The following is a 19628-nucleotide window of genomic DNA, read 5'->3' on the forward strand; positions in this document are numbered from 1 at the left end:
TATATTAATACCCATTAATATTTTATTTTTCCTAAGTTTAGACTCAGGAACTCCATTAAAAATATTAATTATTTTATTATCTCCCAAACCGAGTAGAATCTGCCCAAACCATTTCTGGGTCTTGGAGATCTCATGTGCTTTAGCCTCTCCACCAGTTTTCATGGCTAGAGCACATCCGATGCTACCCCAAATCAACATTTTTGTTGGAGCTCCTTGCTGTGAGCTAAGGTTTTCATTGTTTTCCTTACCTAGGGTTTTAGAATGCTAGACGATTGTATTAGCCTTGAAATAACACTTTGGTATGCACATCAACTTCATCTCTACACATATCAATCAAGTTTCCAGCTGTTCAATACTTCTTAATTGCAAGTTTGATTTTCAATCATCTATTTGTTCATGGCTTTTCCATCACTTGTATCTCTTGCTGATTTTACATTAGTTAAGATGACAACTGTTAAGTGAATTAACATTTATATTGAAGACGATAGGGCAAGTTTGTTGATGCATTTACAACTCTCATAAGTAAATTTCTGATTTGGTTTATTATACATCATAAGTTGCCCTAGAGGGCTGAAACTTTTTGGCATGCTTTGATATATTTTCTATTGAATTACTTGTTGATGTTTTCTAGCTATGAAAGGTATTCTACAATAGTTTGGTATCTTGGCATGTAGAAGAAGTATGATTGCCTCTTTAGATGCTTTCTTGTTGGAGTAAGTGACTTCATTATTTCTTTCCTAAGGTTAACCTTAGGAAAAGTACAATAATTAGAGTTATTGAATATTGTGGACTATTTCCCCAATGGTCACATGGAAAAGTGAGCCGGTGGAAAGGGGTAAGGAAACCCGCCACCCTGCCACTTCTCCCAGCGTTAAAGAGCATGGGATGGCATGGCCATTTCCCCCCATGCACACACACATGCCACCAACCTCGGCTTTCAAGAACATTAGGATGGTACACTGCACATCCTCGACACTTTCTCACCATGGCCAATATCACTCCAACCTTTTTTGCTACACCACCATTCATTCCCAACTGCAAGTGGGATATTTCCCTTGTTGTGTTGGATTTTCTAGTAAGTTGGTGAGTGAAGGCCCATGTCCCCCTAGCTTGGACCCCTACAGCGTCCATCCTTTGGCAAAGTCTAGAACCTGGGTCACTTGAGCAGTGGCAAAGGAAGACACTCCAAGAAAATAGTCGTCCAATAATGGGGAGAGTTGCAGTTATAGCAACACAAAGCCCAGCGGGACACTAGCCAAGTGGTTGATATCTCCTATCACCAACTTCTACAAATTTTCTAGTCTAGTTCTCTCTGCATGGTGGAATTTTGTGTTTGGTATACGAGGCGTCTTGGTGGCCTTGAGAATCCCTGGTGTGTTTTGGCTTACTCTCACGTCCAAAGCTTCCCCCTTGAGCTGCTCCCCCAGTTGTCGTTTTATCGCCACAGCCAGTGGTACGCGCAGTTTCTCATTTTCTACACAACATTGTTCTCATTTAGTTGTTCTTGGTTTCCGCACCAGCCCTACAAGTTCACCAACTCCATTTCTTGTTTGTTCTCAAATACCATGCCACAACAGAGGATGCGTTCTCACCAAGGGTCTGGGGATCGAGGCTCTTCGAGCTTGCACCAAGCTCAAACCCAATCCGATTTGTTGCCGCAATTTTACATTCTGCTAACCCACCAAAAATTCAACAATATGAAGCTTTAACCACCAATGACCACTAAGCCTACTCAAACTTTGAAACCAAATTGAAGTTGCTAGTTGGGTCCCCAACCCTTGCCACACCAAGGCATGGCGAAGTCAACACTTTAACTCCATCAATATTCATTAGCAAATGAAGAGACTTTTGGGTCATGCCCTCAAAGGAAATTATGAGGATCGCAATGAGATAATTGCATGCCACAACGAAACCCACAGGGTCCAACTTCACCAACGCTCTTGTTTCGTCAGCCTCGAAGCCCATCTAGTAGATATCGAGGGTCATCTTCAATGTGGTCACCAAACTCTAGTGGGCTCAAGTGCACAAGACCTGGCCTAGTAACATCCTCTCGTAAATGATGCTTGCCCAGTTTTCTTGGCTTATGATTTAGTTTCAGAAACTTTCTTTCATTTTCGTAGTTAGATGGATACACAGCTACACCTAGCAGATGATATGTAATAATTCTGATAAGCCTTCTAGACAATGTCTATAACATAGGATAGCTAACACTGAATCTATATTATTGAGTATTTTGAAAGAACAAAAAACCAATAAGTCGCCTCCACTGTCATTGGTCTGGTCTCCCTTGTGGCAGACCCTAACAGAGAGCAAGCAAAGCAATGATCTCTATAAGTCGGTGTTTATGATTTAATAGAAGACCTTAATTAACAAAAAAAAATATTGTGAACTATTAAGCAAAAGTTTTAAGGATAAACAATAAAATTAATTAAGTGACTTGGATTTAATCTCAGCCATTGATCTCAAGAGAGGCTTAGGATCTAATCCTACCCATTTAGATTAGCGTTAGGAATTATTTGCTTAATGAAACGATAAAGTGAATCTAATGGAGAGGTGAAGACGCCATTATGCACATTGAGAAAGCGATTTTCTCAACAAGAGGGTGAGAAGCTTTAATTGATTGAAGAAGATTGACAAGGAATTGTTGGGAGGGATTTCCAAATAAATTCAAGGCAAGTCGAGCAAGAAGAGAAGGACCAAGCTAAGGGGTCGATTTGTTGTGGAGGTTGAGTTATTCCCTTAGGCCAATTTGATAGGTGCGCAAATCGTACGATTGCCGGAGAGGCCATGATCAAGAAGAGAGGGCCAAGATTACTCCAAGGAGGTCGAGTTTGTCTTAAGGTCGATTCCAATTCAACATTTGAGTTTCCAAGCAGCCATAATTTCCAAGGAGTTGAGTTACAGGTTCCCCTTCAGCTGCTATTTCTCTAAGTAATTTTCTATGGGTCAAAAACCCAACATTTTCCAGATTTAATATAAGTGAAGAAAAACCAATTTGGGTCAAATTTCTAATGTTCTTGTGACGAATTCTTTTATGATTTCTCCACTGTATTTTATTTGTGAATTAAGAAATACTTGAGTATATATTTTCAACAATTCATAATTTTATTTGCGTAATATGTTAATTTTCTGAGTATAAATAATTGATGGTAAAATAAATCAAACCTAGTATTTAAATTTTAGCATTGCCTAATGGATTGTGGTTGTTAAGAGGTGAAATATTGTCCATTGTTGTTGTTGTTTTATTTATATTTTATAGCTGCCCTGTTATCGCTCAAATTGTGCATTCAAATGATAAAAGTTCCAAACCACACTGCACAATCCCAATGGAACCTCAGTGAGTCATCCATTGTCACCTCAACAACCTACTTTACCTCTCTTTTGGCTGGCTCTCGTTCCGGCTCCGAGGGAGGCTCCCATATTAGGATCATTAGGGCTTGGACAGAAGAGTGCAAGGTAATGCCATAAATAGCCTTAGTGAAACGGGGTTTGGGTTTTCTATATAGGACATAGGAAGATGATGGAAAGAGTTGAAGATCAATGCCAAGATGATGGGTGATGGAGTCAAGGTGAACCAAATGGCTAAATTAGATCATCTTAGATCAATTTCGCTAGCTAAATTCAAGGCAGTCAATTTGATCTAGGATAGAAATTGCCCCCACAGTTTCTTAAGCTTCCTCATAACTTTTTGATATGCATAGGAGTGGCCTTACTTCTGACTGATGTCACCAACACTCGATCTTTGTGTGCAGCGAAATACAAAATCCTACACAATTTGAAGCTCCTCTCTAGAGACTGTTTGGTTGCTTGGATCGACCCACTTGCAAGAAAAGAAACTCAAGCAGGGTACTCCCCACGTTGACTCCTTCCATGTAGCATTTCAGCTCATCAATGGCAGAAATTGTTAGCCTTAGCATAATATTATTAGTTACCAAGAATGATTAGAAGAATATGCATCAAGAAATATATCAAGAGAGAGAAAACCACTTAAACCACATTAGGAAAAACCCTTAACAAAATATACTCAAAAGATGTCTTCACTAACATTCAAAGAGATGAATGCTCTCACAATCCAACCATGATTACAAATGAGGAAAGTGCATCTCTTTATAGAAGGAGGTTGTAACTGCTTTACATTAAAATATTATTATTATGAAGCTAACACATTAGATCTAGTCACATCTAACCACTTCTAGAAATAACCCATAAAGATGTTTTCAAAATAAGGAAAAAGGCCCATAAATCATTACTCATCACCAATGATTCCTTGATTAATTTGACCACCTTCAATATATGAATGAATGAATGAATGATATTTTAACGTCCACAAGACTAAAAATAGTCTATGGAACTACCAGCCTCCCTGTTTTTTGCCTTTTGCAATTCAATCCTTTCCTTACACAAATTGATGATGAGCTGACCCAACCTTCTAACAGTCCCCTCACTGAAAAGACAATGCCAAGGAATTGATGCTAACATACTGCCATAACTATCCCTAATGTCTCTGAAAGCATCACATTCCAAAATGAAATGCTTTTTCGATTCCACTGCCCCAGAAGTGCAAAAAGTACACACCCATTCTTCCAAAGCTTCTTTAGGCCTCTTCCACCGTCCTGTTTCACACCAAAGTTGATGTGAGTTAGTTCTTAATTAAGCAATAAGAATCTTTGCTCTCCACGGAATGTTAGCTCCAATGTACTCTTTTTGTTGGAGATCACATTGCACTCTGTTTGACCACATCCATACCAAGGACTTGACCCAAAGGCATTAACGTCTAGTTTGACAAGGGCTCACTCACAAGAAAATAATATAATAACCTGGTGTTTAGGCATGAAAGCTCAAGGAACAAATTAATTTATCTTTGACATGGAATTTAACTCTATGTGTCATGTACTGACCCTCTTCACATTTACCTTGTGGCTACCAAGCGGACGACATTCACCATCTCCTATGACAAATGTTGGAGTTGTATTCTTCATATAGAAAGCCACGCTGAAATCCATTATAACCGCGACCTATCCAGTGGCTACTCATTCAATTTATGCAAACAAGCCACTAACATAGCAAGACCATCACCGTCGACTCTTTCAAAATGTTGTTGCCATAGTCACGGTTGCCATGGTTATTGATGTCATCATAGCCACAACCTCCAACGTAGCCATGACGAACCACTATCATTGTTTCTGCTTGTCCAACTACTGCTTATCTTAATTCCACCATGCACCCAATCTTTTCTACGAGTCCATTGACCTCAAATGAAGCAATCTAGAATATCAAGAATAGTGCCACCCTTCTAGAAAACAACTAGTGGGGTATGTCCTTTGTCGAATGCAATAAAGCATGCAACGGCACAATCTTCGGCCCTAGCTTCCGCTGGTCCGACCAGCCATAACCACGACTGACAACTTTTGAAAAAAGAAATCCGCCAAAACGCAGCCCTCTTGGACCCAACCGAACTCGAGGTTTGATCCAAACTCGAACTACGCTCAAAATCCTTCAAAACCCTCGCCGAAATCCAACAAAATAAACTCTCATGGTTTTGATCATAGTTTTTAAAACCGGAACGGTGACCGGACCGGTCCACCTAATGAACCGGTTTACCGACCAGAACCGGTCTAACCGGGACTGGTTTGGTCTAAACGAACCGGTTTTAAAAAACATTAAATAATTAATTTTTAATGAAACAAAACTATTTTTAAGATGTAAAACCATGATTCCAAGCCAATAGAGACAAAATATGCAAAGTTTGCTCATTTATATACCATGTAAAGGTGAATATATCAAAATGGCACCGAGTGCAATACATATCATCGACAAAATAGCAAAATACATAAGAAATGAGGCTCTAAATGGCCTATAAAGTCCAAAAACAATGGTGCAAGCTATGAGGCCATTGGCCTACAGTCCTTCCAATTTCACAAGTTCCTTTTTCACACCCAAATGTCAAAACCCTAGAGCCTTTGCTCATGTGATGAAGTCCATCACTGCTTCCAAATCATTGTAGCAACATTTTGTGCAAATAATGATCTTCATTATTCAGGCCTTAGCATTAGATTTCAGAACCTAAGTGTTCATAGTAGTAAATGCATATGGCATCAATCTTCAATCCAACATGTCCTTTATGTCTTTGGCCTGCTGCAAAAGATTTGACCTTTTCAAGGGAGGACCTTTGATTTCTCAAGTTTCAACTGAAGAAGTACTTGGTCTCATTTCCACTGTGATAGAACTCCCTTTACCACAATGTGCTTTCTCCAAAGGCATGCTAGTGAAAGTGGTCCATTTTCTTGTACTTGAATAATAGGCGAAAATTTACTGATCAGAAGCCTTTGGAAAATCAGAGGAGTGGGATTATTACTGATAATTGTATACATGGGCAAAGTAAGCCGTTTCATGAACTATAGAAGATAAAGGAAGCAACCGATCCCCTCCTAAAATTTCACTTCATAGGTCAAACTTTACTGATCAGAAACCTTTGGAAATTAGATGATCAGGAATTATTACTAATAACTAAATAGATGGGAAATTTAAGCCTTACTGATACCTAAATATAGGGGCAAAGTAAACCAATTCATGAATTATAGAAGGTAAAGGGCACAACCAACCCTCTCTTAAAGACCTGCTTCCCTGTCTTATTTTATGGTGTGCTATTTTGTTAAACGAGAGAATTGGTGAATCTCTGTTGTAGTAAAATGAGAACTATAAAATCTATTGGAATGCTGGTGATTTCAGGAGGATAATCCAAATTAAATACCCTGGAGATGTAGATTGGATGTAAATGGGATAACCTACTCGCATAGCCACTGAAATGGTACTATCAGAACAGGAGGTTTGACTGTTGATCATCTGTCTTTCAAGTTCTTGGACTTTGTCATGGAGCATGCCTAAAACCGGCCGGTTTAGGACGGAACCAGCCGGTTTGATAAAAACCGGCCGGTTCCGTCCTAAACCGGTCGGTTTTTCACCGATTAGGGCAAAAACTGGGCGAAGGGGGCCTTCCAACCGGTTTTTTGGCCGGTCTAGACCGGCGGCCTTGCTAACCGGCGGTTAGACCGGTAACCGGTTTTTTAAAACGGTTTTTGAAAACTATGGTTTTGATCGAGTCAGAGGTCCCCAAAATCCTTGAAACATAGTGAAAATATGAGCAAATTAGAATTCTATGTGAAACTCTATTCGTCCACCGGATTTTAGTGAGAATCATGCCATAATTCATCATCGGACTGGTTTTAAGTTTTCCTGAGGTAACAAATTTAGAGAGAAACACGGAAAAAACCTAGGGATATGGTGGGAATATGTGTACTGGACCCACGTAAAGACATGAGAAATTTCAATCAAAACCATAAATCATAACCAAAAAGGGACACATTTTGAATAAACATTCTCCCAAGATTTTTTTGACGTGTGTTCTTTAGACGTAGAGTCTGGGGTGCAATTGAAGAAAGATGAAAGTCACGACTCTGTGAGCGAGAATGAGAAACTGGAGCTAGTTCTTCCAATCAATTACATATAAACTTTTCTAGCACAAGAGGTGAATATTCAGGAAACAACATATTATTTCCCACATATTTCACTAACGTTTGACGGAGCTCCTTAGGGCCTGTTTCTCGATATCCATCTACAAGGTCTTCTGCAACTGTTGCTCTCACGACTGCTGCAAAATAATTGCAGAGTTTTACATAGGAAAAATGCTAGCCGACAACTAACGATGCCCTTTCATTCTTTCCATCACATATAATTACTGCAATCCAACCTTAGGCAATGAGCTCTATGTAGCTGTAATGTCTCAGTACTTACAGATTCATTTGTTATGACTGGGCAACCTATTGATAATTTCATAAGCTGAGACTCCAGAGGCATTGTGACCAATGCTCCTACTTGTTCTGCTAGTAACAGCACAATCCTCCACGTTCAAGATTTGAAATAATTTGCATCCTTCTACAACTATAGAGATATAGCAAGTGCAGAAATCTATCAAGTAATTCCTAAACAGATTTAACACTTCAAGCCGAGACACAGATACAGAACATTTGCAAATCGAAAGGAGAACACTTGCTCCTGTTGACCCTGCCGACTACACCTACCTACAAGTCAGTGAGAAAAGCCTTTAACCCCACAAGGTGTGGTCAGCGGCAGGGGAGTCAGAGAAGGGGTAGTCACACTAATCCTGACTCTCTCCGTTTGAGCTATCTCCTAGGTTAGCTAAGGAGGTTGGTCCCTAATGAAAAGTTAAGTTAAAAAGATGTGAGTTTTTAGGAGAATTGTTAGAGTTAAATAGATTATTTCTTTAAGATTTATAAGCAAAACTAATATGAGCAATAACCATAAATACATAAGATAAGCATAAAATACAAACAACCAATGCCTTCAAAGTATTGCTCTTTAAGAAATGAAATTGTATTTGCTTAAAATGAAGTGAAATGCTTTCAAATGGAAAGCCAAAATAATCCTGAAAAGTGAAACAATAAATTGTTAGCACAAGATATTATAAATGCTTTCAAGATGAATAAGTCTACAAATCAAAGCATGGAAACTATCTTGCTCAAAAGGATACAAAAAGAACTCAAATGTTAGACCAAGATGACAACATGCAATTAAGTTTGCAACCCAAAATAATAGTACTTGAAAGTGAAATCAACCATTCATGACAATATGCAATTAAACCAAAAGATGAGTCAATTTCCAAGTACAAGAAAATTAAACTTGTTGCAAAATTAAAAGAGATTACAATGCTTGCATCCAAAGTGCCTCTTGAAATAAGATTTGCATGTGAGACTTTAAACCAAAGCAAATGTGATGAAATGTTGTTCTTGCTTCATTTTATTAATTAGTGCTAAGTCCACGTTACAATTGAACTCTAGTCCTCAGACCTCATCGTCGCCCAAATGTTTGGATCTCACAATGAGAAGTCAGTAGAGGTAGAGGGTCCCTAAAAGTCTATTCAACCAACCTAAGTTGGAGGTAAGTTTTAATGAGGCTTGGGGCCTTCCTTTACTAAAATGCCTAGATGAAGTGCAAATTGTGTTAATTCCTCAAATTTAACTAATGCAAATGCAAATGCTTCAAAAAGAAATAGTTTGCAAAACTTGAGAGCATATGCATGTGGGAATTTAAATATAAGATTAGTAAAATTTGCAAGTGGAGTGAAATGTGTTGATTTTAAGCATGCACAATATGAAATTTAAAACTAGAAAGCTAAAAAAAACTAAAAACAAGATTAAGCCACCCACATGAATCCCTCCTCTAAATGAGGAAGGGGGATGCCATGGGAAAAATCCCAAGCTCCCTCCAACAATTTTTTTATTATCTTTTATTAGCGCTTAACGAGGGTAAAAATGCCTTTAAGAGGGCAGCCCACAATACGAGAGAGATCTTTACAAAAATGAGACTCTAACAAAGCTAGACTCTCTCGCCAAAAAATATAGCAACAACAAACTTGAAGATGGAAAAAACTCTCCAAAAAAGATTCACAAGGCTCAAAAGGCCCACGGTCTAGATGAGTTTGCAACTCTCTCCCAAGTGTTTATGGCCTCCCTAGAAATCAGTCTTTGGGCGGCATAAGGGGGTCCTACATACACACAAGTGAGTAGTTTTCCAAAGCTTCTCTCAAACTCCTTGTTGCCCAATGCTCAAGCCTATGGGCTGCAAAACACACAAAAAAATACCTATTGTCGGTGTGAAATTAGGAAAAGGAAACCAAAACTAAACTTAGAATTTAATTTACAAAGTACTAGCTCAAGTAATGGGAATGAACCCCCATACTTGCCTAGAATTAGAAATGACTCTTGAATAGAAGATATAACTTTGAAATAACTAGAACCAAAGAAGTATTTTGAATTTTAAATAGATGATCAAATAGTTATAGACTAAGAAAACTCTCTTTTGCTCTTCGTTGGATGGAAAACTTGGAGCGAAAAAATGGCCGAGTCTTGGATCGTTGTGACTCCAGGAGTGAGTTGATCTAATTGAGATTTCTTCAACTTTCAAATGTATCCCTACACACAATACAAAATATCTTTCCTACACACTTGAAGTCTTGAACACGTATTAGTTTGCAAAAGATTAGAGCAATATAATGAATAAATTTAATAAACCAAGCATTCCTCCTAAAATGAATTGGCAAGTTTATCCCTAGAATACTACTCTAAATCAATGATATGTGCAAGATAGCTTGCACACATCAATCCAAGCAAGATGACAAGCATAAACTAATATTAATTCAACATGTGAAAGAAATTAAACACAATAACAGTAGTATGAAAAGACATCACCTCATAACGCCAAGAGAACACCAGTCAGATAGCCCCAAAGTCTTGATTATATTAAGAAAGTATGCAAGTACAAAATGACAAAGTTTCCTCAAGCCCAATAGCTTATTACATGATACAATATGAAAACCCATGGCTCTATTATATAGAGAGTTGGGAGCAAATTCCAATGAAGAATGACAATGAAAAATGGCATTAAAGCCAATCCCAATGTAGAAGTAATTAAACAAGTGGCATGAGGTGATAATCCCAAAGAGAAATTCGAATTTGTTGAATGGAGCTCCAATGCCAAGTGTAAAAATCGAATTCTGGCAAGTGGACATCATTTTCTTCTTCCCTTACGTGCCAAATTCGAATTTTATGATAAAATGACAAATGTATATGGGTAACCGATGTGGAGACAATTTACCACAAAAATCTCCACCAAATATTCCCCCAAATCCTCCCAAATATGCATTAACTTCATAAATTCGAATTTCCAAGTAAACAACTTTCTCCTTTAATGCAAAAAATTCGATTTTATTTGAGCACATGTCACTTCCTTGATTTTAGGAGTCCACATCACCTTGGGACTTCACTTTAACTCCCCCACAATTTTCCACCTCATTTCCACAACATTTAACATGTGTGGATATTTGTTTTTCTCCATTTATTTAATTTCTAGCTCAATTAATTTCGAGATTTCCCACTACACTTAGGAAAAGAGGGTTTTGAGGGTTCAAAACACATTTTAACCCATCAAAGTGTGTCATAGTAGAAAGTTGAGGGTAAGAAGTGTAAATTTCATTACTCATACCCCATACAACTTTTCTAGACATCACTTATTACATTACAAGTACGATTTTATTTGCAGTTTTTGACCTGCGGGAAATCTAACAAATTAAAAAATGACTACCTAGACCTAACCAAATTCCACGAAATATTTTGTGCGATCTAATATGGTAATATACATAGACTCTAGACACTAAGATGTGTTTGGGGCTCAACCTTCAAACCGTCACCTTGGCTTTGGCGTAAAAAGTGAGTGAAAAAACCCAGAAAATTATCTGCCTCCAAAAAAGAAAGGATAATTAACTAGATAAAAAAAACACTCCAAGGTGTACTCATTTGTTGATCGAGTCCCAACATTCTTGGCTTGTTACATACTCAAAACTCATCATTACTAGTACCACTTATTACAATTCCATGCAGGGTGTGGAATCTGGGTACAAAAAAGATGATGAGAAATAGAGGTAGAGTTAAAAAACTATGTTGACTGATGATATCTAATGGTACAAGTGTCCTCTGAATCATCCTTGGGCATGGAGTCTTCATATAATCATCAGGTGCCACTCCAGTGGTCAATAGCTCCCAATTGGTTATCATACAGATCCAATGCCAAACCGAAACCCTTTTGTTTGAAGCCAAGATACTTTTGTATACTGTGCATGGTTTGACTCCAAAGAGAATTGTGAAATAAATCCAAAACTGTGAATAGCCCAGCCCAACTTTACCAAGTGCCTTCAGCAAAGGCAACACAGACACTCTTCCAGCTCACAATCAGATGCCACAGACTCTTCTAAAAACTGGAACTTCCAGCTGTAAAATTTGCTGAAGAGCTTTGGATTGTGGATTTGATTGCAATACTTACAGAAAATTAAGCATAGTTCAGCAGCCAGCCAACGTTATTTGAACCCATCCTGTTTGTATCCAGCTTTGTTCACCAAATGCAAGTCAAAAAATTTGCCATAGCTACCCCTGCTAGAAGAAGGGATAACAGGCACTAAGGATGAAAATTCACATGGCAAGGATTTGGGGAACTCATTGGAGAAAAGATGAAATTTCTGTCTAGTACTAAAATTTTTGGGGTTGTTAAGAGTTGAAATACTGTCCACTGTTTTATTTATACTTCATAATAGCCATAAGGCTGAATTCACATGGATAATATTCAGGAAACCCCTAGGAAAAAGGTGGAAATTTCTGTATTGCATTGAAGGTCAAACAACACAGAAATTTCTGCATTTGGCATATGTATGAAACCCCACAGGGATAATGGATCTCCGATACACCTTTCTGAAGGAAAGGGACAGATTTCTACCAAACATTATCAAAAATGTAACTATGAGTAGTTTAGGGTCTGAAAATGGTTTTAACGTTCTTTTTCATGAGGACTTCAGAGATTTTATCTGACTCCTTGAATATGGCGAAAAGAGGCTTAGGCACTAGAGGGGAGATTCTTAGGGTAGGAACGAGAATCAAGGTTGTTCGCTTTGAGGAAAACTTGGTTTATTTAAGAATTAAAATAGCCATTGCTTTAAAAGACTTTATAGGTGGGTTTTCTCATAGTTTAAGACTAAGAAATGGTACTTAGTTTTAAGTATTCCTGCTGTTCGTATAATGCGTAGCATCTATTAGTTGTAGTGCAAAGACTTTCAAGACTCATGAGTCATGTTTTCTGCATGTATGTGTTCTTGGCAATATACGAGATTTTGTAATTTTACTGTAATTAATATAATTTTCTTCTTCCTTGTGAAAAAAATCAAGATTGAAAGGCAAATCCCTAAAGGCTAATCTTGTAGCACAACAATAACACTTATAAATCCTGAATAAGATGTCAAAAAAATAAGCAATGTGCTACATAGCAATACTAAGGTTCAACTAACATTGTCAAAAGCACACTAAAGAACAGATAGACAACACAAAAATCGGAAAACAGATCCCTTACTACCTTGAAGACCATAAAGTCCCTTTACCAACTTCTTGAGAGCTTGAATTTTATTTTCTCTCGGGAAAGCATTCCCAGTATGACCAAGACTTACAGATAAGTCCAAGTCACTTTCTGCCGTAAATAAATCCATTGTAAACGAACCAAATGCCCTTACAGAGGGTCCAGAACTGCTAACGCTGCTACCTGAACAAAAACATTGAAAGAAAAATAAGAACCTTTAAGATAAAAGTTTTTTACACAAATTATCAGCTGTAAATCGAACTACTCAATCACAATTGTAGAATACTGACTAAGAAAATTGTAATACCCTGCATTGGCCAATTAGAATACAAGTGTAACTTAAAATAAAACAGAAAGTGCAAAACTGAATCATAATCCTACAATCTTTCCTATTGACAATGAACAAGCGTTCATACCATCATAAAAAATACCAGAAAAGTTGTGTTTTTATAATGTTCAACGTGGAGAAGCCTGCCAGGGATCAATGGTACTCATATAATAGAAGTACATAATGTTGAAATCTGGTTGTCATTGATGTCAACTCAAGCAGCAGCCAGAAGAAGCCCCACTTTCAATGACAAAAATGACAAGGAAGGTCAAGGTTCTTGGGCTCAAGATCGTCTTCATTTGATGGCCCTCGTCATGCTGATTCTAACGATAAGTGGCACGTCTCACAACTCCTTATGATTGAGGACATATGCCTCTTTGAAAGTTGAAGCTCCATTTGTGGCTAAAAACCCCAAAGATGACTCTACAAGCAGCCTTAGCATGGTGGCAATTTTATTTCAAAATTAATTAATGATGGGCTTATCCTAATCATTTTTGCTTACTAAATGGTCAAGATCAATTTAATTAAATTATTTTGGGTCTCCTAGTTAAATTTGGCCTCCAAGTAGTCAAGTCGGCCTCCAAGAAGAATTATTTTTGGCTCCAAATTTGAAAATTTAAATTGAGGTCAGATCCCTCCTTTGTCAAGTCAGCTGGCCCCTTCTAGAAGCATCTTCAACAAGTACAAATATAGCTCGTTTGGCCCTCATTCGATCTAACTTGCAAAAACAGACTGATATATCTCTGAGGTTATCTGCGGCCTTGTGTAGTCATGCCAAGCTGAATAGGAGGTCAAGGATTGAAGGAAGGTTTTTGGGTTTATTTTTATGCTTTGGTTATGGCTCTTCACTGAAGCTTTTCTGAGGCATTTTTGCCTCTTTCAGGACTATCTAGTGAGTCAGTGACATCTCTGTGGCTAGATAGTCGGCCCTTTTGATCAGTTCATTAACACAAACCTTCGGCGTCTTTCAGGACTGTCTAGTGACATCTCTGTGGCAAGATATTTGGCCCTTTTGATCAGCTTGTTAGCACAGACTTTCAGGACTGGCTTGTGACATCTCTGTGATTAGATATCTGGTCCTATGATCCTCTTGATCAGTTGTGTATCACTTTGATATTTGGCCTATTGATCAACTTTGTGCGACATACATCTTCAGCCTAGTACTCTCGCTTATTTATATGATCCTAATGAATTCAAATTTCCTAATGAGGAAGCCCCTAAAGTGTTAAAACGATGTAACAAACACTTGGTTACAAGCCAACCAAGATAGCTTTAACATTAATTGTTATTTAATTACTCTTTAACCCATGTAATTAATGCAAAGTGCACTCCAATGCTAGAGTTGAGGCCTCATGTGCCAAGAATGAGGGTGAGGCCCGAGGGCCTCAAACATGATGGTAAGGAGGAGGATGCACTCCAAATGCTACCAAACATCTCCAAATGGGTCTCATGGGTCTCCAAATGCCTCAAAATCATGTCGATGCTCCATCAATGAGGACTAGAAGATGACACGTGCCCTCTTATGTCTCTCCGAGTGAGACAAAACCTCATCTAGGCTCTGGATCAGCTTCCAAGTGTTGGGTGTCAATATGTGCTAGGCAACGTGGTCCAAGTGCATCATCATCTCTGTATGGCTGACACACGAACAACCAATGTGAGTGTTGAAGAGGCCCATGGTGTGGCAATCAATGCTCTGCAATGGTGGAGGCCCATGGCTCTCAAAGCTCACCCTACAAGTGCGATTCTGACCCTCTAGAGTGTTGAAGAAATTATAACTAGGTTCAGTCTTCATAATAACATGATCTTTGTAAACAATGTAATAAAAGGAAATAAATTATTTTTATGCCTTGCTACATGGGTTTCATGAGCAAGAAGTGTCACTAGGTGAAAGACTTCTTCTTGATGTCTTTAGGATTTATTTATATGTCAAAGAGTCATGTCATGTGTATAGAAACTCTTCATGAGTTTATGTAAATGTATTCATGTCCTCAAAGTTGTGTAACAGCCCTCCAAGACCAAGATGAATACCTCAAAAGCAAGCCTACCGATGTCTGCAAGCAAAACATCAAAGGAATCCTAATGTCGGCTCCAAAAATGAATTAAATGGAAGTCATGTCGGCTTGGCATAAAGACATGTCGATTCATAAGTTCAAGTCGGCTCAAATTAAGAGCACACACTACTATAAATACCCACGAAGGGTCAGCACAAATGACACAAGGAAAATTTCGTATGCCTCTGAAATTTCGCTGTCATGATCTTGCTTGTATGGAGCAGAAATAACTTCGAATGAGAATGCAGCAGTGAGTTGAAGTCTGGGCTCAACACATTCTCGGCATAGACCTGATCTTCATGATGACAATCTCGGCATCAAAGATAGACTGACCTTGCATGACAAGGAGCAGTCTTGGCAGACTTCGCATTGACTTAAGATCTAGGCTATATCTTATCTCGACATACCTGAAGATGAATCTCGCATGGAAGATGGAGCAGAGATCTCCCTTACGACATACATGTGAATGAATCTGCCTCATCATATATATATCTGATATACATGTATTCTCGGCCTAGATGGAAAGTAGATCTCGGTGGATCTACTTCATGAGCAATCAATGTAAACTTCAGAATCCTTGTTGTCCTTACTGTCACGGCCTAATAGAAATCACAGTGATCCTGAAGGTATTATCTCAGTCTCGGCATATAATCACGTTGAAGAGAATTTCAGTGATGACTGTGTCTACTGCAATCTAAGTAGTGACAATCAAGTCAAGAGCTGCAGTCTTGGTAATAAGAAACCATGATAGTTACAGCCTTGTCATAAAGAAGGGAGCTGTGATAATGATGACAAGGATAAACAGTCTCATGATCTCATGATGTAACACATCAACTCTAGATGTTGTCATGATCTTGTTATGAAAGATCATAATCTTGATGAATGGTGCAGAGATCACCTCGGTGGCAATATCAAAGATCAGTCATGGAGCAGATATTAGAAGATCTCAGTGACAGCTTCAATGGTGCAGCAATCATGATGATCTCAGCAGTGTGAAAGGAAGAGGATTGATTTCTTGGTCTTGGAGAGGCAAAATGTGTCAAGAGTCATGGTCTTGGTATTCGTCAATGGAATCTCTATAAGAAGAATTTTGTGTGGGTTTTCCTCTCCAAGAGGTAGAGGTTTGGCCTTGGCAGAATGCCAAATATTTGTGTTCTTGTCACTTTTAGTTTTGGTAGCAGTTTGATGAAGTGAAAACACACACTAATAATGAATGAAATATCAAGCTAATATAAATTGCTTAAATACTTCACAAATTGTTATCATGATAAGAAGAATCATCTTCATTCTGTTTGCCCTAGATTCTTCAACATGGTATTAGAGGGTTGGTTTAGCAGCCAAGGAAAGGGGCAGAAAAGAGACATTTAGAGGTCAAGGCAGCAAATTAGCTAAAGGAACAAGACCTAGATCTAAGGGGCAGTCTACATCATCATGTCTACAGAAAAGGGTTGAAGTGAACAAAGTTCCTTCTATAAATTAATTACTCCAAAAGACTTGGAATATCAAGATATCCATGAGGATACAAATATTATATTAAATAGATGAATAAAAATAAGAATGATGAATTACAATGAGAACGAGAGGCTTGCTTATATATCAGGCAAGTGTCTCTTCATGGAGAGTCATGTCTCATTTAGACATGCCTCTTCAACCTAATTACTAATTAACTAACAATTATTACAATTATCCTCGTTACTTATATTATATTATTATTTATATATATATTATTCGTAACATTGCCTTCTTCCTCAAAAAGCTTTGTCCTCAAAGCTTGTCGATGAAAAGGTTTGATCTCTTTTTCGGCCTCGAATGTCTTTCTGTTTCAGAACGGTCATCTTCGTCGATACAAGCTGATATGATCTTCTAAGTGACAAACAAAATTGTCGCACTGAGAAGGGATCAGACCATCCTAAATTAATCTTCTGTATAGTATTCTGATCACTGGAATTTTGTAATGACTCGTTAGCAAAAGACTGGATTGTTGTTATGTTATTATTCTCTGAAACATTAATTTGTTGTCTACGGTTTGAATGGTCCTGATATGTAGCTTGGTTGATTTGTCTACTCTCGTGATTCAGATGCCGGCATAAAGTTTTTAGATTTCCTTTAGTGAAGATGTTGAATTGGTTATGGAACATTCACTTGGGATGCCCATTGTCTGAACTGCAACATCCAAGCGCGTCTTTTCTTCAACTTGCTTGTCTTCTTCCTGAGTTGTGACATTCACTGAATCGATATTTGTTGTTTTGTCATGAACTTGAATTCCTACATTTGATGCTTCCTTCTTGATAAGTTGTTGTACCTAGTTTTCTAATGACTTCTTATTCTTCTTAAGTTTCTTAATTTGTGTCGGGAAATTTTCACTATGGTTTTTAAGTCGGGAAACTTCTTCATTTTTGTCAACAGTGATTTTGTCAATTTCTTTTTGCATATTTTGTAATACTTTTTTACCTTCTTGAGAAATTACTTTTGAAATATCTGAGATATCTTCTAGCGTTACTAAATTTGGTTTCAGTGTAACATCTTGGAGTGTTATTTTCTTCTTCTTGTAAGAAAATGTTAAAAACTTTTTCTTCGTATTTAAGATGACAGATCCTACCGTTTCCATCCAGGACAATAATGTCACCTTGATTGTTCCATAGGGCGTGAACTGAGAATTGCGATACAAAAGTATAATCTTCAATGTTTAACTGTAAATTGGCTATGTCATATTTTTTATTGCGAAAAAAGTCTAATTTTTCAGTTATATTCGACTCTGGGATCACTAGTTGGTTTGCGATTTTGGGTGTTATATAATTTGCATCTTCTGCCGGAGAAATAGAAATAATAACATATTTTCCTGCTAAATTTCCTTTAATGTTAAATAGTGCTTTACCATCTCTGGGTAAGGTTTTTGGGAATCTTTTGGTCTTCATTTCTGTATTAGACTCCATTTTTCTTCTTGAATAATAAATATTTTTTTAATCACTTTTTTACTTCAAATATTCTCCTTTAATGTGGCTTGTTAAAAACTTGAATATTTTTTTTTAAATACTCCTTTATATTGTTTCCCTCTCTATATGTATGTCTTTCTTTATATTAAGACTCCTTTCCAAAATAACTTTATTATCCTATAATAGTAATAGTTTCACTTCTTTTTTTTAATAATAAATTGGTCCCTTTTTTTATATACTTAATTACTCCCTTGATAAATTTTTAATGTCACCCCACTTAATAAATATAAAGGTCACGTCTTTTCATATGACACGGTCACGATGTTAAAATACCATGGGCTATTACCATGGGTTGTTTTTAAAACCTCCATTAAAATGTTCTCCACATAAAAAGTAAAACGTATTCCTTTTGTTTTTTGTTTTTTTTTACTTTTTAAAATACCATGGGCAATTACCATGGGTTGTTTTTAAAACCACGGGCTTCTCCACGTAAAAAGTTTAAATATACTTGGAAAGATTCCCTCTTATCTTTATTATGCACTTATTTTATTTTATTTTTTATTTTCTTTTTTTTTTAATTTGATTTTTTTCTATATTTTTTTAATCTCTTTTTTTTTATATGACTTTTTTTAATTAATAATCTTTATTATTATTTTTGTTATATATATATATATATATATATATAGATATATATATATATATATATATATATAGCCAAAGGCCTGGTAGCGAGATGGAGAAACCCCAAATATTTAGCGGAACACTTGAACTGCAGCAGCAATAAATTTGACGAAGAGTCGATAGCCAAAGACTTGGATCGGAGAACGAGCTTTGTGCAACAGTGAAACAACCTAGAGGACCGAACTGCTCTAATACCACATGAAGCGAACAAAGTTCCTTCTATAAAGTAATTACTCCAAAAGACTTAGAATATCAAGATATCCATGAGGATACAAATATTATATTAAATAGATGAATAAAAATAAGAATGATGAATTACAATGAGAACGAAAGGCTTGCTTATATGTCAAGCAAGTGTCTCTTCATGGAGAGTCATGTCTCATTTAGACATGCCTCTTCAACCTAATTACTAATTAACTAACAATTATTACAATTATCCTCGTTACTTATATTATATTATTATTTATATATATTTTATTCGTAACAAAGGTCTTAAAAGACATTAATCAGAGGATGAAATAGTCAGATCTCAAGATGCATAGCAGCAGCCTTGATGACTCCCACAATCCACATCATGGCATGACCTCAACATTACAATGATTGATCCTTTCAATAGAGAACAACTCGGATTCCTACTCAAAGAAGCAGATCATCTACAACATGAAT

The 19628-nt window shown here is 37.2% G+C and overlaps 1 protein-coding gene across 1 annotated transcript in view; it reads right to left on the reverse strand.

The window, feature by feature from the left end:
* LOC149234631 (protein HESO1-like) overlaps positions 1-19628 on the reverse strand; it is a 217384-nt gene that overhangs the window by 90088 nt on the left and 107668 nt on the right. The window contains exon 4 of the mRNA XM_089371892.1: positions 12970-13152. Coding sequence (XP_089228018.1) covers positions 12970-13152 — 183 coding nt within the window. The remainder of the gene's footprint in view (positions 1-12969; positions 13153-19628) is intronic.

The sequence above is a fragment of the Pinus tabuliformis genome, chromosome 8 (genome assembly GCF_031772625.1).
Source record: "Pinus tabuliformis cultivar Carrire ecotype Pingquan chromosome 8, CPIR1, whole genome shotgun sequence".
In the NCBI taxonomy this organism is placed as follows: Eukaryota; Viridiplantae; Streptophyta; class Pinopsida; order Pinales; family Pinaceae; genus Pinus; species Pinus tabuliformis.